This window comes from Protomyctophum bolini (assembly GCF_963924005.1).
Source record: "Protomyctophum bolini genome assembly, chromosome: 7".
NCBI lineage: Eukaryota > Metazoa > Chordata > Actinopteri > Myctophiformes > Myctophidae > Protomyctophum > Protomyctophum bolini.
In genome coordinates, this window is record NC_137868.1 from 39,100,592 (window position 1) to 39,122,749 (window position 22,158).

The 22,158-nt window shown below is 42.7% G+C and overlaps 2 protein-coding genes across 4 annotated transcripts; both read left to right on the forward strand.

Annotated features, from left to right (window-relative positions):
• Positions 1 to 807: 807 nt before the first annotated feature.
• mlf2 (myeloid leukemia factor 2) lies at positions 808 to 7,417 on the forward strand. Of its 3 annotated transcripts, none has more exons than XM_080767585.1 (8): positions 808 to 1,114; positions 1,715 to 1,823; positions 1,943 to 1,978; positions 2,132 to 2,185; positions 2,662 to 2,832; positions 3,281 to 3,440; positions 4,050 to 4,290; positions 6,843 to 7,417. In XM_080767585.1, the coding sequence occupies exons 1-7, from the start codon at positions 1,071 to 1,073 to the stop codon at positions 4,262 to 4,264; spliced, it is 789 nt and encodes a 262-aa protein (XP_080623711.1). In that variant the 5' UTR covers positions 808 to 1,070; the 3' UTR covers positions 4,265 to 4,290; positions 6,843 to 7,417. The 3 variants fall into 3 exon arrangements, with proteins under 3 accessions (XP_080623711.1, XP_080623712.1, XP_080623710.1); XM_080767586.1 differs by having other exon boundaries at positions 4,050 to 4,267; XM_080767584.1 differs by having other exon boundaries at positions 4,050 to 4,260.
• Positions 7,418 to 8,744: 1,327 nt separating this feature from the next.
• Positions 8,745 to 20,761, forward strand: LOC308319247 (gamma-enolase-like). Its single transcript, XM_080769216.1, has 13 exons — positions 8,745 to 8,831; positions 9,702 to 9,787; positions 10,704 to 10,799; positions 10,918 to 10,976; positions 11,936 to 12,005; positions 13,121 to 13,254; positions 14,043 to 14,265; positions 14,708 to 14,905; positions 16,540 to 16,616; positions 17,545 to 17,669; positions 18,291 to 18,399; positions 19,474 to 19,532; positions 20,627 to 20,761. The coding sequence occupies exons 2-13, from the start codon at positions 9,703 to 9,705 to the stop codon at positions 20,694 to 20,696; spliced, it is 1,305 nt and encodes a 434-aa protein (XP_080625342.1). The 5' UTR covers positions 8,745 to 8,831; position 9,702; the 3' UTR covers positions 20,697 to 20,761.
• Positions 20,762 to 22,158: the final 1,397 nt, after the last annotated feature.

Here is a 22,158-nt window from a genome sequence, read left to right on the forward strand (position 1 = left end):
GGCTAGTGGTTATTCACTCTGCTCAGAGCCTGGCTGGATTACACTGGAGATCCAAATCTATTATTAATATTATATTATAGTGAATGATGTTTATCATATTATATACAAACACATCTCTTTAATCTTGCCTTTGTGTTTTGTGTACCGGTTTATGTAGGGTAGCTTACATTTAACTGAGAAGTGTCATTTAATAGTTGCAGACAAATTTTTCATACATAAAAAAATCTCAATTTTATAAAAAGGGACATCCTGAATCTAGCTGCATCATCCATCATATAATGTGTGCTATATAAAAATATCTACTTACATTGCACTGTTCACACTTGAAAGTCAATAATAAAAAATAATAATAATAACAATAATTATTATTATGTATAGCAGTGGGCGTGGTTTTCTGGTTCCACAAAAAAATCGGCCAATCATTTTCTCCATAGAGCCATCCCACCAGGTGAACATTCAGCTACAAATTACAATTAAACCTTTGATTCTGTGAAAAATAACAATTTAATATTTAATTATATATGTACCACATTTAATACATACATTTCATTATCTTTCTTACACAGAATCAAAGGTTTTATGGTCATGATTCACCAGGATGATGGACGGCTTAATTGATTCAAGGCGTAAAAAATATTTATATAAATATTTTTGTAAATCTCTTTGGGAAAAACGAATGGCCGAATTTTCAGTGGAACCAGAAAACCACGCCCACTAATATGCCCCTCCATACTTTTATTTTGACAACAAGAGAGCGGAGGAAGTGTAAACAGCTCGTTCTAAAGCTCCATTGACAAATGCAATGGCTCTCTGTTTCTTTTGTCACATTGACTTCCGTTTTCATGTCTGATGCAGGTATAATTGGTAAATAACTTGCTATCCAGTGGACGACCAAACCACACGTCGCCTTGATAAGCTTGCATTGGCATTTTCCCCGGGACGGATCAAAGCGGGTGTCCTCGCAGCCTGACCAAAGCAATTCGGTTTCCACACAATCCTACGCCAAGGCTTGAAGACCCGATTATTTATCTAGCTAGCTGGCTAGCATCAGCTAGCTGATTTACCTAAAAATGTTTCGATACTTGAATGACGTTGATGACAGTCCCTTCATGATGTGAGTATCAACATCCACCAGCACGTTACGGTTAACACCGTTTTTTCTCGCTTTACCTTTACGAGTGAGAGAAATCTAACTACATGATATCGCTAGCGAGATAGGTTGTGTAATTGTGTCCTGAGGCAGGTAGCAAAGCTTTTAGGCCTGTCATAGTCCACCATATTGGATTGGCAGTTAGCTGGCATCAACAAAAACATGACCATTTAATTAGACAGGGAAATAGTCGGCTGATGCTCACCGACCGATCGGGCTTTAAATTCCGTTCTTTTACCAGCCTACGTTATTTAGAAATAGCAGTGCAGAAGGTTTAGGGGTTGGATTGGATTTGAGATGGCTTGTTATCAAGCTAATACATGGGCTTTAACGGTGCTATTCAACATGTGATGTTCACATTCAGATCATAATTATGAATCAACGGGTATCACCCAGACTAATGTATCTTAAAATCACTATGGCAAGATATCCCTTTCTTTACTAAGCTAGTAATGTCAGCTCCCCCCTCCTGCCCCCTCCAATGTTTCGGTTTGCCCACATAGGGGGGTTGTTTTCTTTTTTTCAGAGGCAGGTATGACTGAATGTGCATGTTATTTCTTCCAGGGATCCATTTTCCGCCCACAGGCAGCAGATGAGGAGCCTGTTTGGGTCATTTGGCTTTGAACCATACCAACTTGCACCGCAGATCCAACCCCCTCGTCCTCAAATACAGGTATATGTGGTCTGTGTGTGTGTGCGTGTGTTCATTTCACAGGTTGTGTGTCTTATCTTATTAGAATGTATTTTATTGTTGTTTTTTTGTATCTACATTTGTTGTGCTTTTCTCATTAGGCTGGTGCCTTGGCTCCTTTTGGAATGATGGGAATGGTGAGTAGATGATCATTTAAGATTACAGCAACTGGCGCTGACAGTCAAATATTGCATCCTGTTTACATGTTTGAAAGACCAGTAGCTGGATGTGTACTAGCTGCTGTTGCACTGGTAGAGTGCGTTTCAAAGTGCTCTTTCTCATTTTCACAGGGTGGAGGGTTTATGGACATGTTTGGCATGATGGGAGGAATGATGGAAAACATGGTGAGTAGTTATCTGTGCTACAAAAGCTACATTTTATGATTGGACACCCTGTTGACAGCCCCACCAGCCCACACTGTAGGCGACACTGAACAACGTTGGTGCTCTAAATTTTAAGCTATACGGATCTGGACCAGTAGCAGGGACGCTGCTGACAATTTGGGTGCCATACGCATATTATTTAGGTTTGTGCTGCCCCCTTCGGCGTGGTGCCCTCTCGACGTGGTGCCCTATGCACAGTGCTTGCTGTGTGTGTGCTGAGCGGCGGCACTGACCAGTATAGTACTTTTTGTGAGATAGGAGGTGATACGCTTTGAAGTCTTTTTTCCCCCCCCTTCAGTTCAGCTTACTCTTCCATTGATTGATTTCTTTCTTATGCAGTTAGACTAACCAGCTTCCAATGAGTGGAAAATCTTTCTTCTACTTAATACCACCGCACAGCATTGTCTCACAGTGTGACTTAACTGTCTGTCCTCCAGGAAAGAATGTCCGGCGGTGGAATGTCCGGCGGAATGACCGGCGGAATGTCCGGCGGCTCGCCGAATTGTCAGACGTACTCCTCGTCCACAGTGATCTCCTATTCCTCCCTAGACGCTGGTGCTCCCAAAGTCTACCAGCAGACAAGTGAAATGAGAACAGCACCTGGTGGGGTGAGAAGAACTTATCCCCTAGCTGGTACTGTAGATGCCATTTGCCAATAGTTCAAATGTTGGTGGTCGATGGTTAGGGATTCATTATTAGAGCTAAAACCTTGATTTTTGTGCCAGCCAGGTACTATGAAATTAACTTATTTTATGACACATTTTATACCGTACTATTTTCTTTTCCTGACATTCATACAAAGTAGAAAGGAGGGACACCCGCACACCGCCACTAGCCTGAGGAAGATAGCAACATGCTTCTTAATAATAAATGCTCTGAACCTAGCAAGTGGCGGTGTGCGGGTGTATGTCTTCCTCGTCGTCATCGCACCTGCTCCAAATTACCTACCGGGTGTGCGGAAGTCATCTCTCTATAAGTTTCACGAAAGAGTGTCATGTATAAATGTATAGAATTACCTGTCTCGTACTCTTGTCTCATCTCTCCATGTCTCCTCAGATCCGTGAGACTCGCCAGTCGATGCGTGACAGTGAGAGCGGCGTGGAGCGCCTAGCCATTGGCCACCACATCGGCGAGCGCGGTCACGTCATGGAGCGTGCACGGAACCGCCGCACCGGCGACAGGGAGGAACGTCAGGACTATATCAACCTGGAGGAGAGTGAGTAATTGAGAGGCATTGAGGCCAAGAATAACGGCAGCAAAACTATATAAAAAATCTTTATGAACTCCGTGGCGTTTACCATTTCAAAATATAACACAGAAGAAGAAAATACGCTTGGCCAAACTACTTATGAGCTGAGTCGTGGCATGCATGTTGTTACAAATGGTAAATGGTGCATTCATATAGCACTTTTATTCAAAGCCCTTTACAAATGTGTGCATTCACCCATTCAAACACACATTCATTCACATGCCGATGGTGCCAACTGGCTAATCAGGAGCAGTTGGGGGTGTCAGTGTCTTGCCCAAGGACAGTTTGACCATAACTTTGACCATCCCGGTTTAAGTGGCCGTTCTACCTCCTGAGCCACAGCCGCCCTGAATTAGGCACACGCTCCTGTTGAACCCCACAGGCACGCCCAGGCGTGTTATTCGCTTGTGCATATTGCGGTTTGAAGTGAATGAAATGGTAAACCTTTTAGCAATGTTTTGAATGTTGTGATATACGGATAAACGGAAAAAAACAACACTAAGGGTGTGGTCTTGGAGTTCATAACCTAGCCATTGGCTAGCTGTCTGACCTTTGACCTGTCATCATTCCTCCCAGCTGAAGCCGATGCTTTTAACGAGGAATGGACCCGAGGGGTGGGGCGGTACCCTCCCCCGAGCGCCCGAGGTCTGGACTATGGCCGCGACCGACGGGCAGGGGGGCAGCAGCTGGCCCTCACCGCCCCTCCCAGCTCCGTCTCCCCGACAGCCCCCCGGCACGAGTCTCCCCGGCACCACCCCCCACCCCCTACTCGTCCCCGCTACGATTGGTGAGAGGTAGGACGACGACATAAGCACATGTATGTGGTTTTTGTTTGTTCAGAATCATAATTGTACATAACTTAGATTAAGCTATTAAAGGACCACTTTACCACTTTTCAACCTATCTTCATATAATAGGTCCTCACTAATAATCATGAACAAATTGCGCAAAGTCTTTCTACTCTGTCTGTGTCTCATAGGAGGGCTGTGGGCAGTTCAGAAACCGTCTTCCAGTGACATAATCGATGGGGAATACAAGCTAATAAAAACTGCAGGCTTTCTAGTCCTGAAAAGTTGCAATGCGAAAATGGAAGCCATCGTTCTCACGATAATGAAAATCTAAACATTTTTGTAAAAAAAATCTTGTTTAAAAAATAATCTGCCTAATGATGATGTCACTGGAAGACGGTTTCTAAACTGCCCACAGCCCTCCTATGAGATACAGACTGAGTAGAAAAAAATCGTGCCATTTTATGATTATTATTAGTGAGGACCTATTATATGAACATACGTTGAAAAGTGGTGAAGTGGTCCTTTAACCACTTAAGCCGTTTTGGCCACTTTGAAAATGGCAGATATTCTAGCTGGTAGAAACAAACAAAATAATGTCTATAATGTTAATTGTTAAGTTATCTTTATTCACCTGGTGTTCACATATCTTAAGTTGGTACATCAGACAGAGCATGAAACTAGTTTTAATTTGATCTTGGTTTTTAAATCACAAGAATTTGCTTTGCTGGACAGAATTTTGTGTTTGAGATGTCAATTTTCATTTTAGATTTCTTTTATCATTAAAAGTTAAACGTATAGCAATAAATGCAACTAAACGATACAATAACCTTTCCTCTACCAGCAATACTTTTAGAGAACTTATCGTTCTCAGTGTCACTTATTGTGCAGTGAATATTGCTTGGCTTAGTGGGTTATTATTTATTAATACACTTTTTTGCCGGGGAACCTTTCCGAATAGCTAGCGTGCCAAGCAGATGAGGCAAATTTGACTCTGAAAACCCCGCCTTCCATTTCCCCCAAAACTGTGAGGTGAAATCTTCCATTACTACTTTGCGCTAATAAGCTTTAGAAGTGTTAATATTCTTCCTTTTTTATATATATATATTTTTTGTCTTTTATTGATAGATATACAGTAACTTGACAGGAAATGGGGAATTGGGATCGGGACTTGAACTGGGATTACCAGCCTAGTTGCCCTGACCGCTAGGCCGACCCGGGCCAAAGCGTTAATATTCTAAAAGAGATGCATCATGCATGATGAAGTCCGAAATGAAGCCTCTTTAGAAGCGTTAATATTCTAAAGGAGATGCATGATGAAGTCGGCGTTCTGATCAAAACCACGGCCGGTAAATGGTGCATTTATATAGCGCCTTTATCCAAGGCGCTTTACATAGATTGTGAATTACACATTCACCCATTCACACACACATTCATACACCGATGGCGGCGGAAACCATGCAAGGCCAACCAGCACATCAGGAGCAATTAGGGATCCAGTGTCTTGCTCAAGGACACTTCGACACTAACTCTGGGCGTGCCCGGGTTCCAACTGGCAACCTTGCGGTTATCATCCAGCCACTCTACTCCTGAGCCAACGGTGCTGTAGAATCAGAGTAAATAAGGAAGATTGTTAGCCCGTAAACCAAGGAAGCTTTGAGAAGGAAAGGACATGGTCACGTGACTGGGCTGTGCCACTTTCATGGATGCTTTCATGGTTTGCTTTGCCGAACTACACCCGGAAGTTCGGCAGAATGCACTGGAGTCAATGAGAGCTCAGTGACTCATGAACAACTATTTCTGAATGACTGAGACCTTTTGTAAAGTAATCGCTTCTGGAAAATAACAGACATGTACTGTAACACATTATTGTCGGCTGTGTTGTTTTTTGATCTGTACACTGTGTAATTGTAAAGAGCACAAAGCACCCTTCTGAACGTACCAAGTATCACAAGTCTTCCCACCGTTTCCTGTCCGTCAGTCAAATCTCGCAATACCTCCGAGCCAGAAACGATACCGGCTGCTCTTTAGATACTCAAATAACATTATATTCTGTGCACATCGAAAAGCAAGTGATTCGAAAACAACCTGTGATATGTCTTTTATATTCCTGAACCGATTATATGACAAAGGTCTCAATTGTTCAGAAATTATGTTTTGTTATGAGCTGGTCCAGCTGGTTCCATTCACTGCCATGTATTCATTGAACCTCCGGTGTGTGTTTTGGCTCCCATGAAAGTGTCATGGCGCAGCCTAGTCACGTGACCATTGCCTTTCCTTTTGAAAACGTCCTTGCCGTAAACCAAGGACTATCTAAAGAGGACGAGAAGCGAAGACCGTACGGTGGACGTCATGTTGCTCCATGGAAGGAAAGAAACATGCGCAGTTGAGACCAGGAAGTTGTACATGCCCAAATTTGCGCAACTGCGCATGTTTCTTTCCTTCCAGGGAGTAACATGGCGTCCACTGTATGGTCTTCGCTTCTCGTCCTCTTTAGATAGTCCTTGCCTTAACCCAGGAAGTGAATGGACATGCCCTGGGCATCATAATTGTCTAATCAACTCTGTGAATGTCCCACCAGGGGCCAAGCATGAGGAGGGGAGCAGAAGGACGGATGGATGGAGATATTTCCCGATGCTGTGAACCAAGATGAAGAGGGAAGCCAGTCAATGTGACTGGCCATCATAGATGTTTGATATGACTGGACTGTCTATATATAAACTATACACTTAACACACACACACACACACACACACACACACACACACAAAGAACCCAACACTTAGTAGTTGCATTTACTTATGCGGTCAGTGTCAACACACACACACACACAGTGTGCTTCCTTACACACACACACACACACACAATCACATGCACACATTCTGTTACACACACACACACACACACACACACACACACACACACTGTATATAGACACATTCTCAGAACTTGACATGCGTTTTTTTGTTTATTATTTTTTCATTTGCCTCACTGCACTATAAAAGTATAAAGACATTGCCACACTACAGTACATACAGCTGCTGTACAGTCCATTTTATGTTTTGTGAAGGCACTAGTGTGTCTGTGGATTGAATTGTATACTGTTGACTAATTAAACTGATTAGAAAACCATTAAACATTGGTAGATAATTGCAAGCTGGGATGTGAATTATTTTCTCTTTTCTGAAAGTATGTTTCGGGGATTTGTTTTTAAATCTTTGAGATTATGTGCGATTGTGCGTGAATTATCTTACTTTAACTTGAATATTCTGTGATTTGTTGTCTATCAAGAGTCCTGTTTGCCTCTTGATCAATGCCATTAAGCTATATACATGCTTTGCCACTAGTGGTTTTTGTTTGTTTTCTCGTACATTTTTTTCCTTTGTGGTAGGAAGGAATCACTGACTGCAATGCCCATTCTGACTCATGTTTCATGTTCACTCTCGGATACACTGTGTGTGCGTGCGCGCGGCACGTTCCACTGTGTCAGAATATCTGCAGATGGTCGTGACATCCAGATGGAACTCACTATTGGAACAACCAATCAAAATCACTCTCCCTCACATGCCCGGACACATCCATCACGTCTCGTCTCCACTCTTGCATCCGTTGTCATTTTATTTCCCTCTGTCCAGCAGCCTTTGCTGTGCTGTTGTCATGTCCCAGCTCTTGTCTGTCCATCTGTGCTGGTTCCCTGATGCACATCTCTACATGGCATGTCCCATATCCATTAGTATCCTAGTAGAGGGCTAGAATATCTTATCATTGCTGTGTTTAAAGTTTAAATATGGGGATACAAGGTTTCTGACAGCAACAATGATGTTTCTCTAAGTTCCCAAACTAGGTTCCCTTAAATAAAATATCACCTACGCTTCTCCAACATGTACTGTAGTCTACATATGACATCTGTGAAAATATTGTCTCAGCAAACAGCATACATGAATAGGTAATGTTGGTGGCAGCCAGCCAAGGCTGGTCATTCATTGCCACCCTGGGGGTCTTGTTGTGCAGTATGGTATGATGACATAAGTGGTTGAAAAACACAGGGGATTTGGGGGACATGGCCTATGTTCTGTCTAACTGTGAGCTGTGACATCTTGCTGACAGTGCATCACCAGAATAATTCATTACAGTCCCTCTTTTGACCCCACTGATTTGTCCTCAGGTATGCTTTTTTTCTCCTTGACCTCGCCTCACTGCCTAGCCTACCCCGCTTCTCTGCATCTTCAGTGACTCATTGTTCAGTTCACCCTCCCCCGTCTGTCGCACCGCTCGCACATATTGACCCCCTGCTGCTAGCCAATCTCCTCCCTCCTCTCATCTCCTTCCCTCTATCTTTCCCTCTGCTCTCATTCGCTCTGAATCCCTTCAGTCTACCGGGCTTCACACACTAGGGCTGCAGGTAAACGATAAATAAGATCAATTGATTTATAATTCCATCATTCCTTTCCGATAGGGCACCTCCCCTCCATTCTCCTCATCTCCCGTCATCTCTCCATCCTGATCGTTGGAGCATTTTTCTTTTTTTAAATTAAAGCAGTCGTAAGAGTCGTTTAACACGCACAGCCAGGTAACATCATAAATTAAAATGTGCTTGCATGGAGCGGGATGACAGGACAGTCATGTAATGTGTATTCATTATTAGCAGCGCTTGAAGCTGAAGCCTAGTCTATGTGTGTGCGTGGGAGTGATAGCCTATGTTTCTCTGCATGTGCTCGCTCGGGTCGGGATGCATCTGATCTGTGCCACGGTGTTTGATTCCGAAGCATGGATGATGCGTTAGTTAGTGTGCTAGGCAATCAGTTTGCTGCTGCTTGTGCGTTGGTATAGGAGAGTTCATCATCACCAATATGCCACCAAAATTAAAATACCATAATTTGGAACGGGTTGCTGGAATGGCGTAATCATCTTCACAGTAAACTGTTTAATAGCCTACTTGACATTTAGAGGTCATTTTTCGGTGTCTCCTTGTCCTTTTCTGTCTCTTCTTTCTTTATTTTCGTTGTTTTTGTCGCTGAGATTTTTGATGTATCTGCTATTCAGAAAGATAAATGCTCTCTCTCTCTGTGTGTGTGTGTGTGTGTGTGTGTGTGTCCTACATGTGAGAGAGAGACACACATCTATTTCTCTCTCTCTCTCTCTCTCTCTCTCTCTCTCTCTCTCTCACACACACACACACACACACACACACACACACACACACTATAGCCTACACACATGTATGTGATGTGACTCATGATCATGACATGTTTACCCCCTGTGTGTGTGTGTGTGTGTGTGTGTGGGGGGGGTGCATGTGCGTGTGTGCAGTCTGTGCATGCATGTGTAATGCAGTAATGTGTAGTAGCTAGCTCTACACATAGGCTGGTAAAAATACCTTTGTGCTGCATGTGACATATTTATAATTTCTTTCAATGAGGCCTTGATGTGTGTCTGACAGAATGTCTATAGTCAACATTGTTGCCAGGGAGATCCTAGATTCCAGGGGAAACCCTACTGTGGAGGTCGATCTGCATACAAGCAAAGGTAAGGTAAAAAAAAAAGGCATGTTCCCTTACATACGTTAGACCAGTGGTTCTCAACCTGTGGGCAAGAGGATATTGCAAGTGGGCATCCAAATAATTGGCAAAACAATAGCAAGATGGATTGATTGATTAAATATGCATTATTAACATTGTTTCATAACAGTATGGCATTACTTACTTACCCCTCTTCGTACCCTATGGGTGTGGTTACATAATGCTTCAACGAACGCTCTCCATTGCATCCGGTCCCTGGCAGCATGTTGTGCCTCTCCCCATGATGACAGGTTCATCTGTTCCAGTTCTTGTGTCACAGTTCTGCGCCAGGTGGTTTTGGGCCTCCCAGGTTTTCTTTTGCCTGGTGGTGTCTTATCTTATGCCACATTTGTGATGTGATGTCGTGCTCCATTCTCAGCACATGTCCAAGCCATCTCTCAGGAGTCGGTGTGTAATATCCTTGGCAATGGTGATGCTCTGGCTCCCTGTTTGTTTGTACAGTTCATTATTGGAGATTTTATGCTGTCAAAAGATCTGGCATATATGTCGTCGGAGGCGTTGTGGAACACTTCCATTTTCCTCACGTCTGTTTTGAGTATGGCATTGTGTTCCACTAAATACATAAACATTCTCTGAAATTGCACATCTGATGAGTGGGCCCTTTCAAGACTTTCAAGTGGGCCCTGATCCAAAAACGTTTGAGAGCCACTGCGTTAGTGCTTCATTTTTGTTTTAGTGACATGTTGTTAACTTCATCATTCAGACCTTTCCCAAATGTTATGGGGATTAGAAAGAGAGATCGTCTTGTCACAAGAAGTCTGATTCTCTGACACGTGGACCATTTTTTGGCTTTGTGATGTGAAATGCTTTGAGCTTTAGATTTGATATTTTTGGCCCACCACCACCCTCCTGTCCGTCTCCAGGCGTTTTCAGGGCAGCAGTGCCCAGCGGCGCATCCACTGGCATCTATGAAGCCCTGGAGCTCAGAGATGGAGACAAGCACCGCTACAAGGGCAAAGGTCAGTGCCGCTAACAGGGTTTTGTACTCCCTTTTTGTGGGATTTCTTGTGGGATTTTGAGACATTCTAATGTGGGATGGCCGACAGTTCTGACATGCCTTTACCTCTGCCTGTCAAGGTGTACTGAAGGCTGTTGGTCACATCAATGACACCATTGGTCCAGCTCTCATCCAGTCAGTAAGTTGACTTTCATGTGTATAGATGCACCGCATTTATTAGATTATTTTAAAAGCTGCAATCCATAACCTTTTTACTGAATATATTTTGACCAGTCTGTTTGGTGCAATACAATATAACTGACACAACTGCGGTGGTTGTAGTTGGTCTACCTGCTCGTCTATTGAGAGTTTTAGATCATGTGGTCACGTAAGACCACTGCTGGTTGGACGTGTGCATTGCATGAAGGTCAAATCATATCCTCTGCACAGACGAACCTTCTGTTAACAGTAAAAAAAAACTGTTCACAGGTCATGGGTTACATTTGAAACTATGATGGTCAAACTATGGTGCGAGAAAGTCTGAGTTAGGATGTTGCAGATATTTGTGAGCCATGAGTTTAGAAATGTCTGATATAACCGAGACAGGCAAGTGGCGTGTGGCAGTTGACTGGATAGTGTGTCGGCTACATAATCTCAACATCCCTGGTTTTGACACAACCAAAATTAAGCATATATATACTACCATCCTCCTCACTGTCCTTGCTCAACGGTGTCTCCTCTGCAAGTTTAAAATAATAAAATGCAGAAACCTGCCTTAAGATTTACAAGCCACGGACAACATGAGGCCAAGTGGATACTTTATACTGATGACATCCTGTGTCTCACTCTCAACCTTCATCATATTACACAATGTGGACAAGTGAACATTGTGGAACAATGTGGACAAGTGTAACATTTACATGGATATAATAACTATGGAGAGGAGTAAAAAGGCACACATGCCTTTCTCATAGAATTAGGAAATAGGCCATACGGCTCCTAGAAAGGAGAGGAGATGAGAAGGATGAGACGGGACAGGGCTGTCTATTTTTAGGTTAAGTATGACAGGACGAAAACACAGCAAAGGGTATAAAGAAAAGAGGGTTTTAGGACAGAAGGTTGCATATTGGCTCTGTGAAATATGTCATTTTCTTTCAGGGGATAAGTGTGGTGGAACAGGAGAAACTGGACAACTTGATGATCGAAATGGATGGCACTGAGAACAAATGTATGTATTACAAATATATAATTTTTACCAATACTTTGGGTCTGGATTAATTGATTAAACTATTGTGCAATTTAGAAAATACTAACCATATCACTGTCATAAATTCATAACTACAATGGCACACATTGGTTCTCACAGTCCCCCACACATTTTCTGTCAATTCTTTCACACTATGTGGCTCTGCAGGAGTCTAGCTGTCTATAAGAGTGTCGGTCTGTGTGTCCGGAAATAATCTTGCAAAAATGTGGATTCATGCGTAATAGAAATGACAGGCGACTTGACAGAGATGACTGACGTCCCAGGTTGGCCACATGATCCACATGATTTGATTTCTGTGTCATGTGCACATTCTAAATTGTACAGTAGTTAACTAACATGCTGTGTAGCAATTAAAGCTTGTGCCAATGCCAATGTACATAACTGATGTGTGGATGTGGAAGTATTAGGAATCCAGCGTAAGCGATAGTTCATTGAGGCACGGAAGGCAGAAGGTTATTCTCTATAGTTCCCCTCATTCATTCCCCTTAGTAATTCATCCTGCTTCTTTAAATCAGCTGCCTCTCCAGGCCATCTCCCTTCACACTCATTCGCTACGAGCTATCTCATCCACGCCCTCATTCCCACAGTGCAATTCAGGCGGCCTTCTTAAGCAGCCTCAGCTCACTAGTCATTCTTCATGCTGAGCTGTCACAGCAGCTTGTTCAGTGTCTCTGTGAACATTTTCCCCCACCTCCCCGGCCTCCTCCCTGTAGTTCTTAGTCCAGGGGTTATGGGATATTATTTTCGATTGTGTCGATTCTTGTGTTGAATCATGTGTTGTGTTATTACGGTGTATTTTGTTCATGGAATTATTGTATCTTGATTCTTTGGCTCTGCTCTGTGGGGGGGGGGGGGGGGGGTCTTGATATCAGAGCTGTGTCTCGGTGCACTGATAATCGGAGATATGAAATGTGATATCAGACCTGTGTCTCGGTACACCGATTATCTGATATCACATGAGCAGAGCCACACCGCCAATAGCTTTGCAATAAATGGTTTATGGTCAATCTAAGCTGAAGTGTCTCAATGAATTAACATTCAAACAACACATGTGTCTGTTTATGTACATCCTCCAGCCAAGTTTGGGGCCAATGCTATCCTTGGCGTATCACTGGCCATATGCAAAGCAGGTGCAGAAGAGAAAGGTGTCCCATTATATCGTCACATTGCTGACTTGGCAGGAAACACAGAGCTGGTCCTTCCTGTACCTGTGAGTCTGCATTTTTATTTTTCATAATTAGGTTCACATGAATATCATCACAGCAATAGCCTATAGGCTATAGCTCTGGCCATCATACTTGTTGAGAGCTTGTAGATCTGCTATTTTTGGCCCACCACTCTCCTGTCTGTCTCTCTTAAAGTCATTGTGGTCATACTCTCTCGAATTCTCTACCACTTAAGGTCTGCTACAAGTTACAACAGTGTGTGTAGCTATGTTTATGTGTTTATTGTGGTTATCTTATAATGTTTTTGTTGTTGTATTGTAATTCATTCATATGTTTGCATGTATCTACTCCTCCCAGATCTGCAAGATACATGGTTTTAAAATCAAAAGGAATGTCCTGAAGCAAGCATTTTAAGAACATTTTATTTGATGTATTTTATGTTTTATGTATTTTTAAGTACACATCAAATGTACTTACACATGGTAGCGGTATAAATTGACGTAATGTGGAAGCATACATAGCCTTAACGACATTAAACCCTCTATACTTAGTAAACTTTAACTGAGTTTCAACTGTGACTGAGGTGTAGTCTAGTCTTCTTTGTCTTATTAGACAATTGTCTAATGTTTTTCCCTTTCTCCCAAATTCTGAACCTATATGAACGTATGAACTGTAGGCTACTTTGTTCGCTGTGTTTTCACTCTACATCAAATCTCTTCGCCAGATCGGTTATACAGTATGTGTCCCACTGTCCCCCCAGAGCAGGGATGCTGGGGTCCAAGTGGATAAGCGGAACAGATACCTCTATTTACCTCCACTGTCCTTCCCTCAGGCTTTCAACGTGATTAACGGGGGTTCCCATGCGGGGAACAAACTGGCTATGCAAGAGTTCATGGTACTTCCTGTAGGGGCGGAGTCTTTCCGTGATGCTCTGCGTGTGGGGGCGGAGCTGTACCAAACACTGAGAGGAGTGATTAAGGAGAAGTATGGTCAGGATGCTACCAATGTAGGAGATGAAGGGGGATTCGCCCCGAACATACTGGAGAACAGTGAAGGTACAGTAGAAAGACACACAACGTCCCACCTATTCCCCAATCCCACCCCTGACCTGTTTCTTCGGTGGGTCATCTAATAACTGTCTAATATCATAATATTAGATGGTGGTTTGACCCTCTGAGCTAACAGGAGGATGTATAAATCTATTCATGAAATGCATAATGTCAAGACACATTTCTATTATAATAATGTATTTTATAAATGCGCTTGACATTTGTGAAAATCTCAAAGCGTCTGTGTGATTTCACAATGTGTGTAATTTGGCAATACATTTATCTCATCTGAATCCCTAAAATATGACCTCCACAGGGCCTATCCTAATTTATACTTAGTTGAGAATATACATATACGTGTATGTAATGGCATGAAGATTTGACTTGCCATAAGTAACACTAAAGTTGTCTTTTTTCCTCTGCTGTATGTCTGGCCTGTTACCTCTAGCCCTAGAGCTGATAAAGACGGCCATAGACTTAGCAGGCTTTACAGACAAGGTGGTGATAGGAATGGATGTCGCTGCCTCTGAGTTCTTCATTGAAGGAAAGTACGACCTCGACTTTAAGTCTGTGCCCAATGCTGCCCGTCACATCAGCGCCCAGGAGCTTTCTGCCATCTACCAGGACTTTGTCAACAACTACCCTGGTGAGAGCAGTTGTATGATACTGTAGGGTGGTAAGGTGACTTGCACGGCTCTGTATGTCTCTTCTCTTCTCTTCTCTTCTCTTCTCTTCTCTTCTCTTCTCTTCTCTTCTCTTCTCTTCTCTTCTCTTCTCTTCTCTTCTCTTCTCTTCTCTTCTCTTCTCTTCTCTTCTCTTCTCTGCTCTGCTCTACCCTTCTCTGCTCTTCTCTATCTTTCTCTTGTCTTTTACCCTCTCCTCTTCCATCCTGGACTTAATGGTGGCATAAAGGTCATTTAATTGCACACGGATGATAACAAAAGCATAAAGGGAAAGAATATTCAGCCAAGCAAAGTTGTTAAGGACCTACGCGCGCACACACACACACACACACACACACACACACACACACACACACACACACACACACACACACACACACACACACACACACACGTGTCCCTTGGGGACAGGTTCTTGACTCAAAGTGTCAGTGTTAATGGTGGTCTCAATTACTGGCTGTAAATGGACACATCAGCCCATCTTTCATATTTCACTTCTCGTAGAGGAGGAGAGAGAGAGTGAGAGGGATGACTTCTCGTCTCCCTCTCTCTTGCTGACACTTGGGTGCTGTTAAAGAGGTTTTAATTATGCGCTACAGTGCACATTTGGCAAGATGAGAACCCCTCTGATATCGCTCTTTAACCCATCAATGGTCCGTTTCCCTACTTCTGTGTGTGTGTGTGTGTGCGTGTGTGTGTGTGTGTGTGTGTGTGTGTGTGTGTATGTGTGTGTGTGTGTGTGTGTGTGTGTGTGTGTGTGTGTGTGTGTGTGTGTGTGTGTGTGTGTGTGTGTGTGCGTGTGTGTGTGTGTGTGTGTGTGTGTGTGTGTGTGTGCGTGTGCGCGTGCGTGCGTGTGCGTGCGTGCGTGCGTGAGACGTGAGCGTGAAAGGGCGTGAAAGGCTTTATGAGGGACTGGCACTGGCCTCTCAGCCCCATTAGCCTGCTGGTCAGGAGGGTAAATAATGAAAGAGTGCAATAAATTATACACACACACACACACACACACACACACACACACACACACACACACACACACACACACACACACACACACACACACCTCTTACATGATACTGGGGTGTGCAATTAATGTTTTATTAATTGTATAAAATGTAGCCTCAGCCATAATAGGATCCATTTGGAGTTAATATTGGTTAACAGGATTTTAAGCAACGTGCACTGAAATAATTGAGCAAAAAATGTTTTCCAGTACTAAGACTTCCAAGACTTTCGAAAATAAAAATAGGGCTTAAGTGCTCAACAACCTTCTCCATCTATCTCCCTCCAGGGTTGACACAAGTCATTTTACACTTGGTTGCATGCTGAAAATAGCCGATCTACAAGTTCACAACAGCGTGACGGGTTGTGAGCTTGTAGATCGGCTATTTTCAGCAAGTGTAAAATCAGCCATTACGATGGCATCAAGGCCCAAAAAAATACATTTTAGTCGACTAAATCAACCGTCGATTTACACACTCAAACATTCCAGGTGACTAAAATGTGACTAAAACTAAATGAAAACTATTCAAATGACTATGACTAAAACTCAAATCGAAAATTGGTGTCAAAATCAACAATGCCTCCCTCCCTCCCTCAGTGGTGTCCATAGAGGATCCGTTTGACCAGGATGACTGGCCAGCTTGGACACAGCTCACTGCTTCTGTGGGCATCCAGGTACTGTACAGCAACAGCTTCTGATTGGCTGGGACTGTCTTAGTTCAGCCTGTCCTCAAATGACATTGGTTCAAAACAGCGCCATTGAAATAGAGAGTTATGACACTCTCATAGACATACTGTAATGAGAGAATATTAGTATAATATTCAATATTCAATCATATATTGCCCAAACCAACTTACAGTTGATTCGGAATTTGTTTCAGTGAACTCAGTGATAACAACAAGAACAAGAAGAATGCAGAAGTAATGCTTTCCCTGGGGGCGACCAGTTGTTCAAGACACTACTTTGAAGCCTCTTAATGAGTGTTTATTGTGAAGCATGCTCGAACCACATGATGGCATTGTGGCGAGATCAGAGACTCAGGAAACTCTCTCTTTCAACGGGTCTGGGCACATACCACTGGAACTTGTCATGTTAATCAGTAGAGCAGAATTGAACAGCTCATGAAAATACATTATGTAGCCTTTTGTTAGATTAACTTTATTAGATTTTAGATGCTCCAATCCGATATTGTTAACTTAATTGTCAATCAACCAATGGCATCTATCTATTCTTTACCATGATCAATTGTGAGTAATTTTGTTAGAGGTATTATTATAGTTGCCTTTATCATACACCTTGGACAGAATGTTATTGAACCCATTTTGGGCGGGAACCCCTTTTGGTGTTTTAAACATTATGTTATAATTTAGCTATTGAAAAATAGCAGATCTACAAGCTCATAGCGCGCCACCGAGTGGCGCGCTATGAGCTTGCAGGTCTGCCATTTTTGAAAAATCGTTAAAATGTGCCTCAAATCTTTCAGAAAATTGTCATGATTTAGATTTTCTTTCTTCTTTTCGACGTCAGCCCTGAATGGGTTAACCTCAGGTGACAGTTTCTGTTGTACTTGAAAGAGCTGACAGCTCTCTCTCTCTCTTCCAGGTGGTGGGAGATGACCTGACTGTCACCAACCCACGCAGAATAGAGCGTGCCCTGGAGGAAAAGGCTTGCAACTGCCTGCTTCTCAAAGTCAATCAGATTGGCTCTGTGACTGAGTCTATCAAGGCGTGAGTTGAAACCAAGCTGTTCTTGTGTGTGCGTGCGTGTGCATATTATACGTGAGATAAGATAAGAACTTCATTGATCCCAGCAAGTCGCCAAAGGCAGCATATCAGTGTCTTCTTTCGTGTATCATCCTCAAATGTCCAACTCAGTATCGAGTAGCCACGCCCTTGTCCCACGTGGAAGAGGCCGGCCTCCGAAGGAGGTCTGTACAGGTGTTAATTATGTGCTCGGCATAACAGTGTAAGATACAGTTACAGGGTAAGAAAAGTACTGTACAGCAGGGTAAAAGGCATCACACTCAAAAGAAACACCTACATATACACCCTCAACAGTTCATGCATGCATAATGTAGGACAAAAATAAATAATAAGAGTGCACAACCATAACAGATAGTGTCCTGTAATTAACTGGTCTACTAGTCTATTGTGTGGTGTAAGTGTGATAATGATGTAAGTTGCACTGACTTATACCAGGGGTTATCAACTTGGGGTTCGCGACCCCTCGGGGGGGTCCCCAAATTATTTTGGGGGGGGTTCCCAAATTGGCATTTCTGGGGGTCCCCAGCTAAAAACGTTGAGAACCCCTGACTTGTACTATGAGTATAATTATTGCAATGCTCTCAGGTGTAAGCTGGCTCAGGAGAATGGATGGGGGGTGATGGTGAGTCATCGCTCAGGAGAGACGGAGGACACTTTCATTGCCGACCTGGTGGTGGGCCTCTGTACTGGACAGGTAGCGTCAACATCACAGAACACACACTCATACCGACAGATACAGTATTTTGTGCACACTATTAGACACTAACAGAACACAAATACACACACATACACAATACACATGTGTTTGGGCTGGGCACAACTTCTGCAACTCCAGTGCCCTTTGAGTGCCAGGGATGATGATGGCACGGTAAAAACCCGCACGCCACGCACGTGCGAGCACACACGCACACACACACACACACACACACACACACACACACACACACACACACACACACACACACACACACACACGTGCACTCTATTAGGACAAAAATAGTCTATAGTATATTTCTATACTTCTATCAGATTAATAGTTAATATCTATGTGCAGAGTTCTTAGGGGCCAAAACTCTACTATCTACAGTATACGTCAATATTATTAGTTATTTTTTTTATTATTATTCTATCTCCCTGCTCTTAATGTTTTATGTTGGTGCTTAATCGTGCCGAGCAGGGAGAAAATCCAGCAGAGCCGAACGCCAAGTCAAATATTATATGCACACTCATTACTCATTCTGTAATAAATATTGGTAAATCTATTTGTGAGTTGTCTGACTGAATTACATATACTTTTGTAAAACTGTGTAACCCTTCACTGGAGTGGATTTATTCTACTAATAAGGAAGAGGAAGAACATCCGCACACCAGTTTGTAGACCTAGTCGGTCGAAACGTTGCAATTTGTTGCCTTAAAATGAAGTAAGTCTCTGAGCTCTACAAACTGGTGTTCTTCCTCTTCCTTGATGTTTGCCTTGATGCCTGACATCCAGCACCTGGCCTGAATATAGGCATTGAGATGTGCACACAATCTTCTTCTGTGATTTATTCTACTATTGCCAGTCTTGTAGTCACTCAGTCAAAAAACGAATACATCGGCTAAGTCCCTAACATATGTAAAATGCTATCATTGTTTTACTCTCTTGCAGTCCTGATTATATTATATAAATCATTATCTATTAATCATAGTCATTCAGCATGCAATGTCAAATGTATCAATATATTATTCCCTTATTTGTTGCATTCTTTGGATGCCACTCACACTTCAGATCAAGACCGGGGCTCCATGTCGATCAGAACGTCTGGCCAAATACAATCAACTCATGAGGTTGGTATTGTTGCCAATGTGCCATGCTGCAATGTACTATATGCCTACTGTATACTGTATGTAGGCAGGTTAGGAGAGTTTTACTCTATATGTACCGTAGGCAGCGGTGAAGACAGTTGTACTGTATGTAAGCAGGTGAGGAGTGTTATACTGCACAAATCTCATACATAATGTCTTGAAAGAATAATCCATAATGTGACAGAGAGTACCCCTATTGGCCTGAATATAAGACTATGTTTTTTCCCAATGGAAATATCCTAAAAAACGGGGTCGTATTATAATCAGAGTCATCTTATATTCGGGACAATCCGGTATTTTAGACGTGGCATGTTGGTTAACGCTGTTACATTACACCACAGCAAGGTCAAAGATTCAAATCCCACTGGGCGTCGACTGGGAAATTTATCCAAGCCCCCTACCAATTTTCTCCCCAATTCAGTCATTATCAATTCCCCCCATGTTTGTCTCTGTTAATGCCAACCCCTACTGTTTAGTCTGGGGAGGGTGTATACAACCACATGTCTCCCCCTACACGTGGAGTCGAGTCGCTAGCTGCTTCTTTTCACCCGATGGTGAGAAGTGTCACTGGGAGGACGTGCTGCGTGTGAAGGAGCGCACTATCCCTCCCCGATGAACAGTCTCGCCAACCAACCTGTAGGAGATGCTAGTGCAGTGACAGATAACCCCCTCCCCAGCAGAATGACAACGAAAATAAAAGCCTGCAGGGTGCTGAGGCTACCCCCTCCCCAACTCCCACCCACAGACACGAGTGCCTAATCTGGGTCACTATATATTCTCTAAATATATTGTTATTATTATCAAAGAGATTTGGTGTATAACTGTATATTGGAGGGAAATACTGGTGGACCTTCGGAACACCGGTCAACTTAGTAAGTGGTGAATCCACAATAGTAAAGATGTGAAGGGTGGAGGGCCAACATTACAGGTTTTATGTCACTTATCTAATTGTACTCATCTTTCCTCCTTTCTTCATTGTTCCCTTGTTTCTTCCTTGTTTTTTCACCGTCCTTCATCCACCTTTCTGTTTATTTTCTGATCATTTTTCTTATTTGTCACATCACACTCCCTCTCAGGATTGAGGAGGAGTTGGGTGACCAGGCGCGCTTTGCTGGGCACAACTTCCGCAACCCCAGTGCCCTTTGAGTGCCAGGGCTGGTGGCAGGGACAAGCACACGCACGCGCGCACACACACACACACCACATCATGAGATCCTCACAGACAGATCTACGAATCTCAAAAACTGCTCTAAGCACACTAAACTATCGTAAATCACATTAAGATAAATTACTTTTAAAATCACAGAAAATGCTCTCACAGCTTGTAGTAGATATACTGAGACTTCGACGGGTCGCTGGACAAACTGGCTACAGCTGATTACAGCGAAACCTGGACACAAATACAGGGGGACAATTGAGTGTTTCTCCTCACTGCACACACCAGCACTTTCCTCTTTCCACTGTTCAAATCCTTTTCTCTCTCTCTCTCCCTCCGCTGATTCGCCTTCCGTCTCCGTGTGACTCTTCAGATTTTTTTTTTGTCCTACTGTTCTGCTCTCTTTGTCCTCTTCTCTTGCTCCATGTGGGAAACCCCCCAGTAGCTAGTCACTGCAGGACTAATATCTGTTGCTACTTCAGTCCACGGTTTAAACATGTCAAAACGTCAATAAAGAAATTCAAAACATAATTGCATGTGTATTTCTTCTGGTGAAAATGATCACTCAAATCAATCAATCAATCAATCAATCAATAAAAATCATTCAAGCCTTTATGTAAATCCAGTTATGCGATTTGTGGTGGAATTAAAAGGATTGACCTCACCACCACTATACCCTCAGACAGGTTTATAAACCACAAGTATTGTAATTATTATAATAATGCTCCTAATAATCATATTCATCTAGGATACACTGAGCAACAGATGATGTCCTCTGGTGTTAGAACGGTATGTCATTTAGATAGCATGTTATTTAGACAGACTATAGTTTATATAGTTTCACTGTACAGATTATTATATATTTTTTATTATACAGTTTAGAGTTTAGACCAATGTTCTTGGTTCTTCGTTTTCCTACACTATGATCCTATAGGCACTACAATGTCTATGCATTTTATATGTGTTCGCTCTGGATTAAAGGACCACTTCACCACTTTTCAACCTATCTTCATATAATAGGTCCTCACTAATAATCATGATAAAATGGCACGATTCTTTTCTACTCAGTCTGTGTCTCATAGGAGGGCTGTGGGCAGTTTAGAAACCGTCCTCCAGTGACATCATCATTAGGCAGATTTTTTTTTAAACAATATTTTTTTTAACAAAAATATTTAGATTTTCATTATCGTGAGAACGATGGCTTCCATTTTCGCATTGAAAACTTTTCAGGACTAGAAAGCCTGCAGTTTCTATTATTATTATTATTATTATTATATTCCTCATCGATGATGTCACTGGAGGACGGTTTCTGAACTGCCCACAGCCCTCCTATGAGGAGTACAGTACAATACATGCTAAAAGGATGAAACCAGAAAAGGCTTTCGGGCCGGCTTGTTTCCATTCTGAGTTTTCTCACTCAATTCTTAGAAAGGTAGGCTATGTCAAATCAAT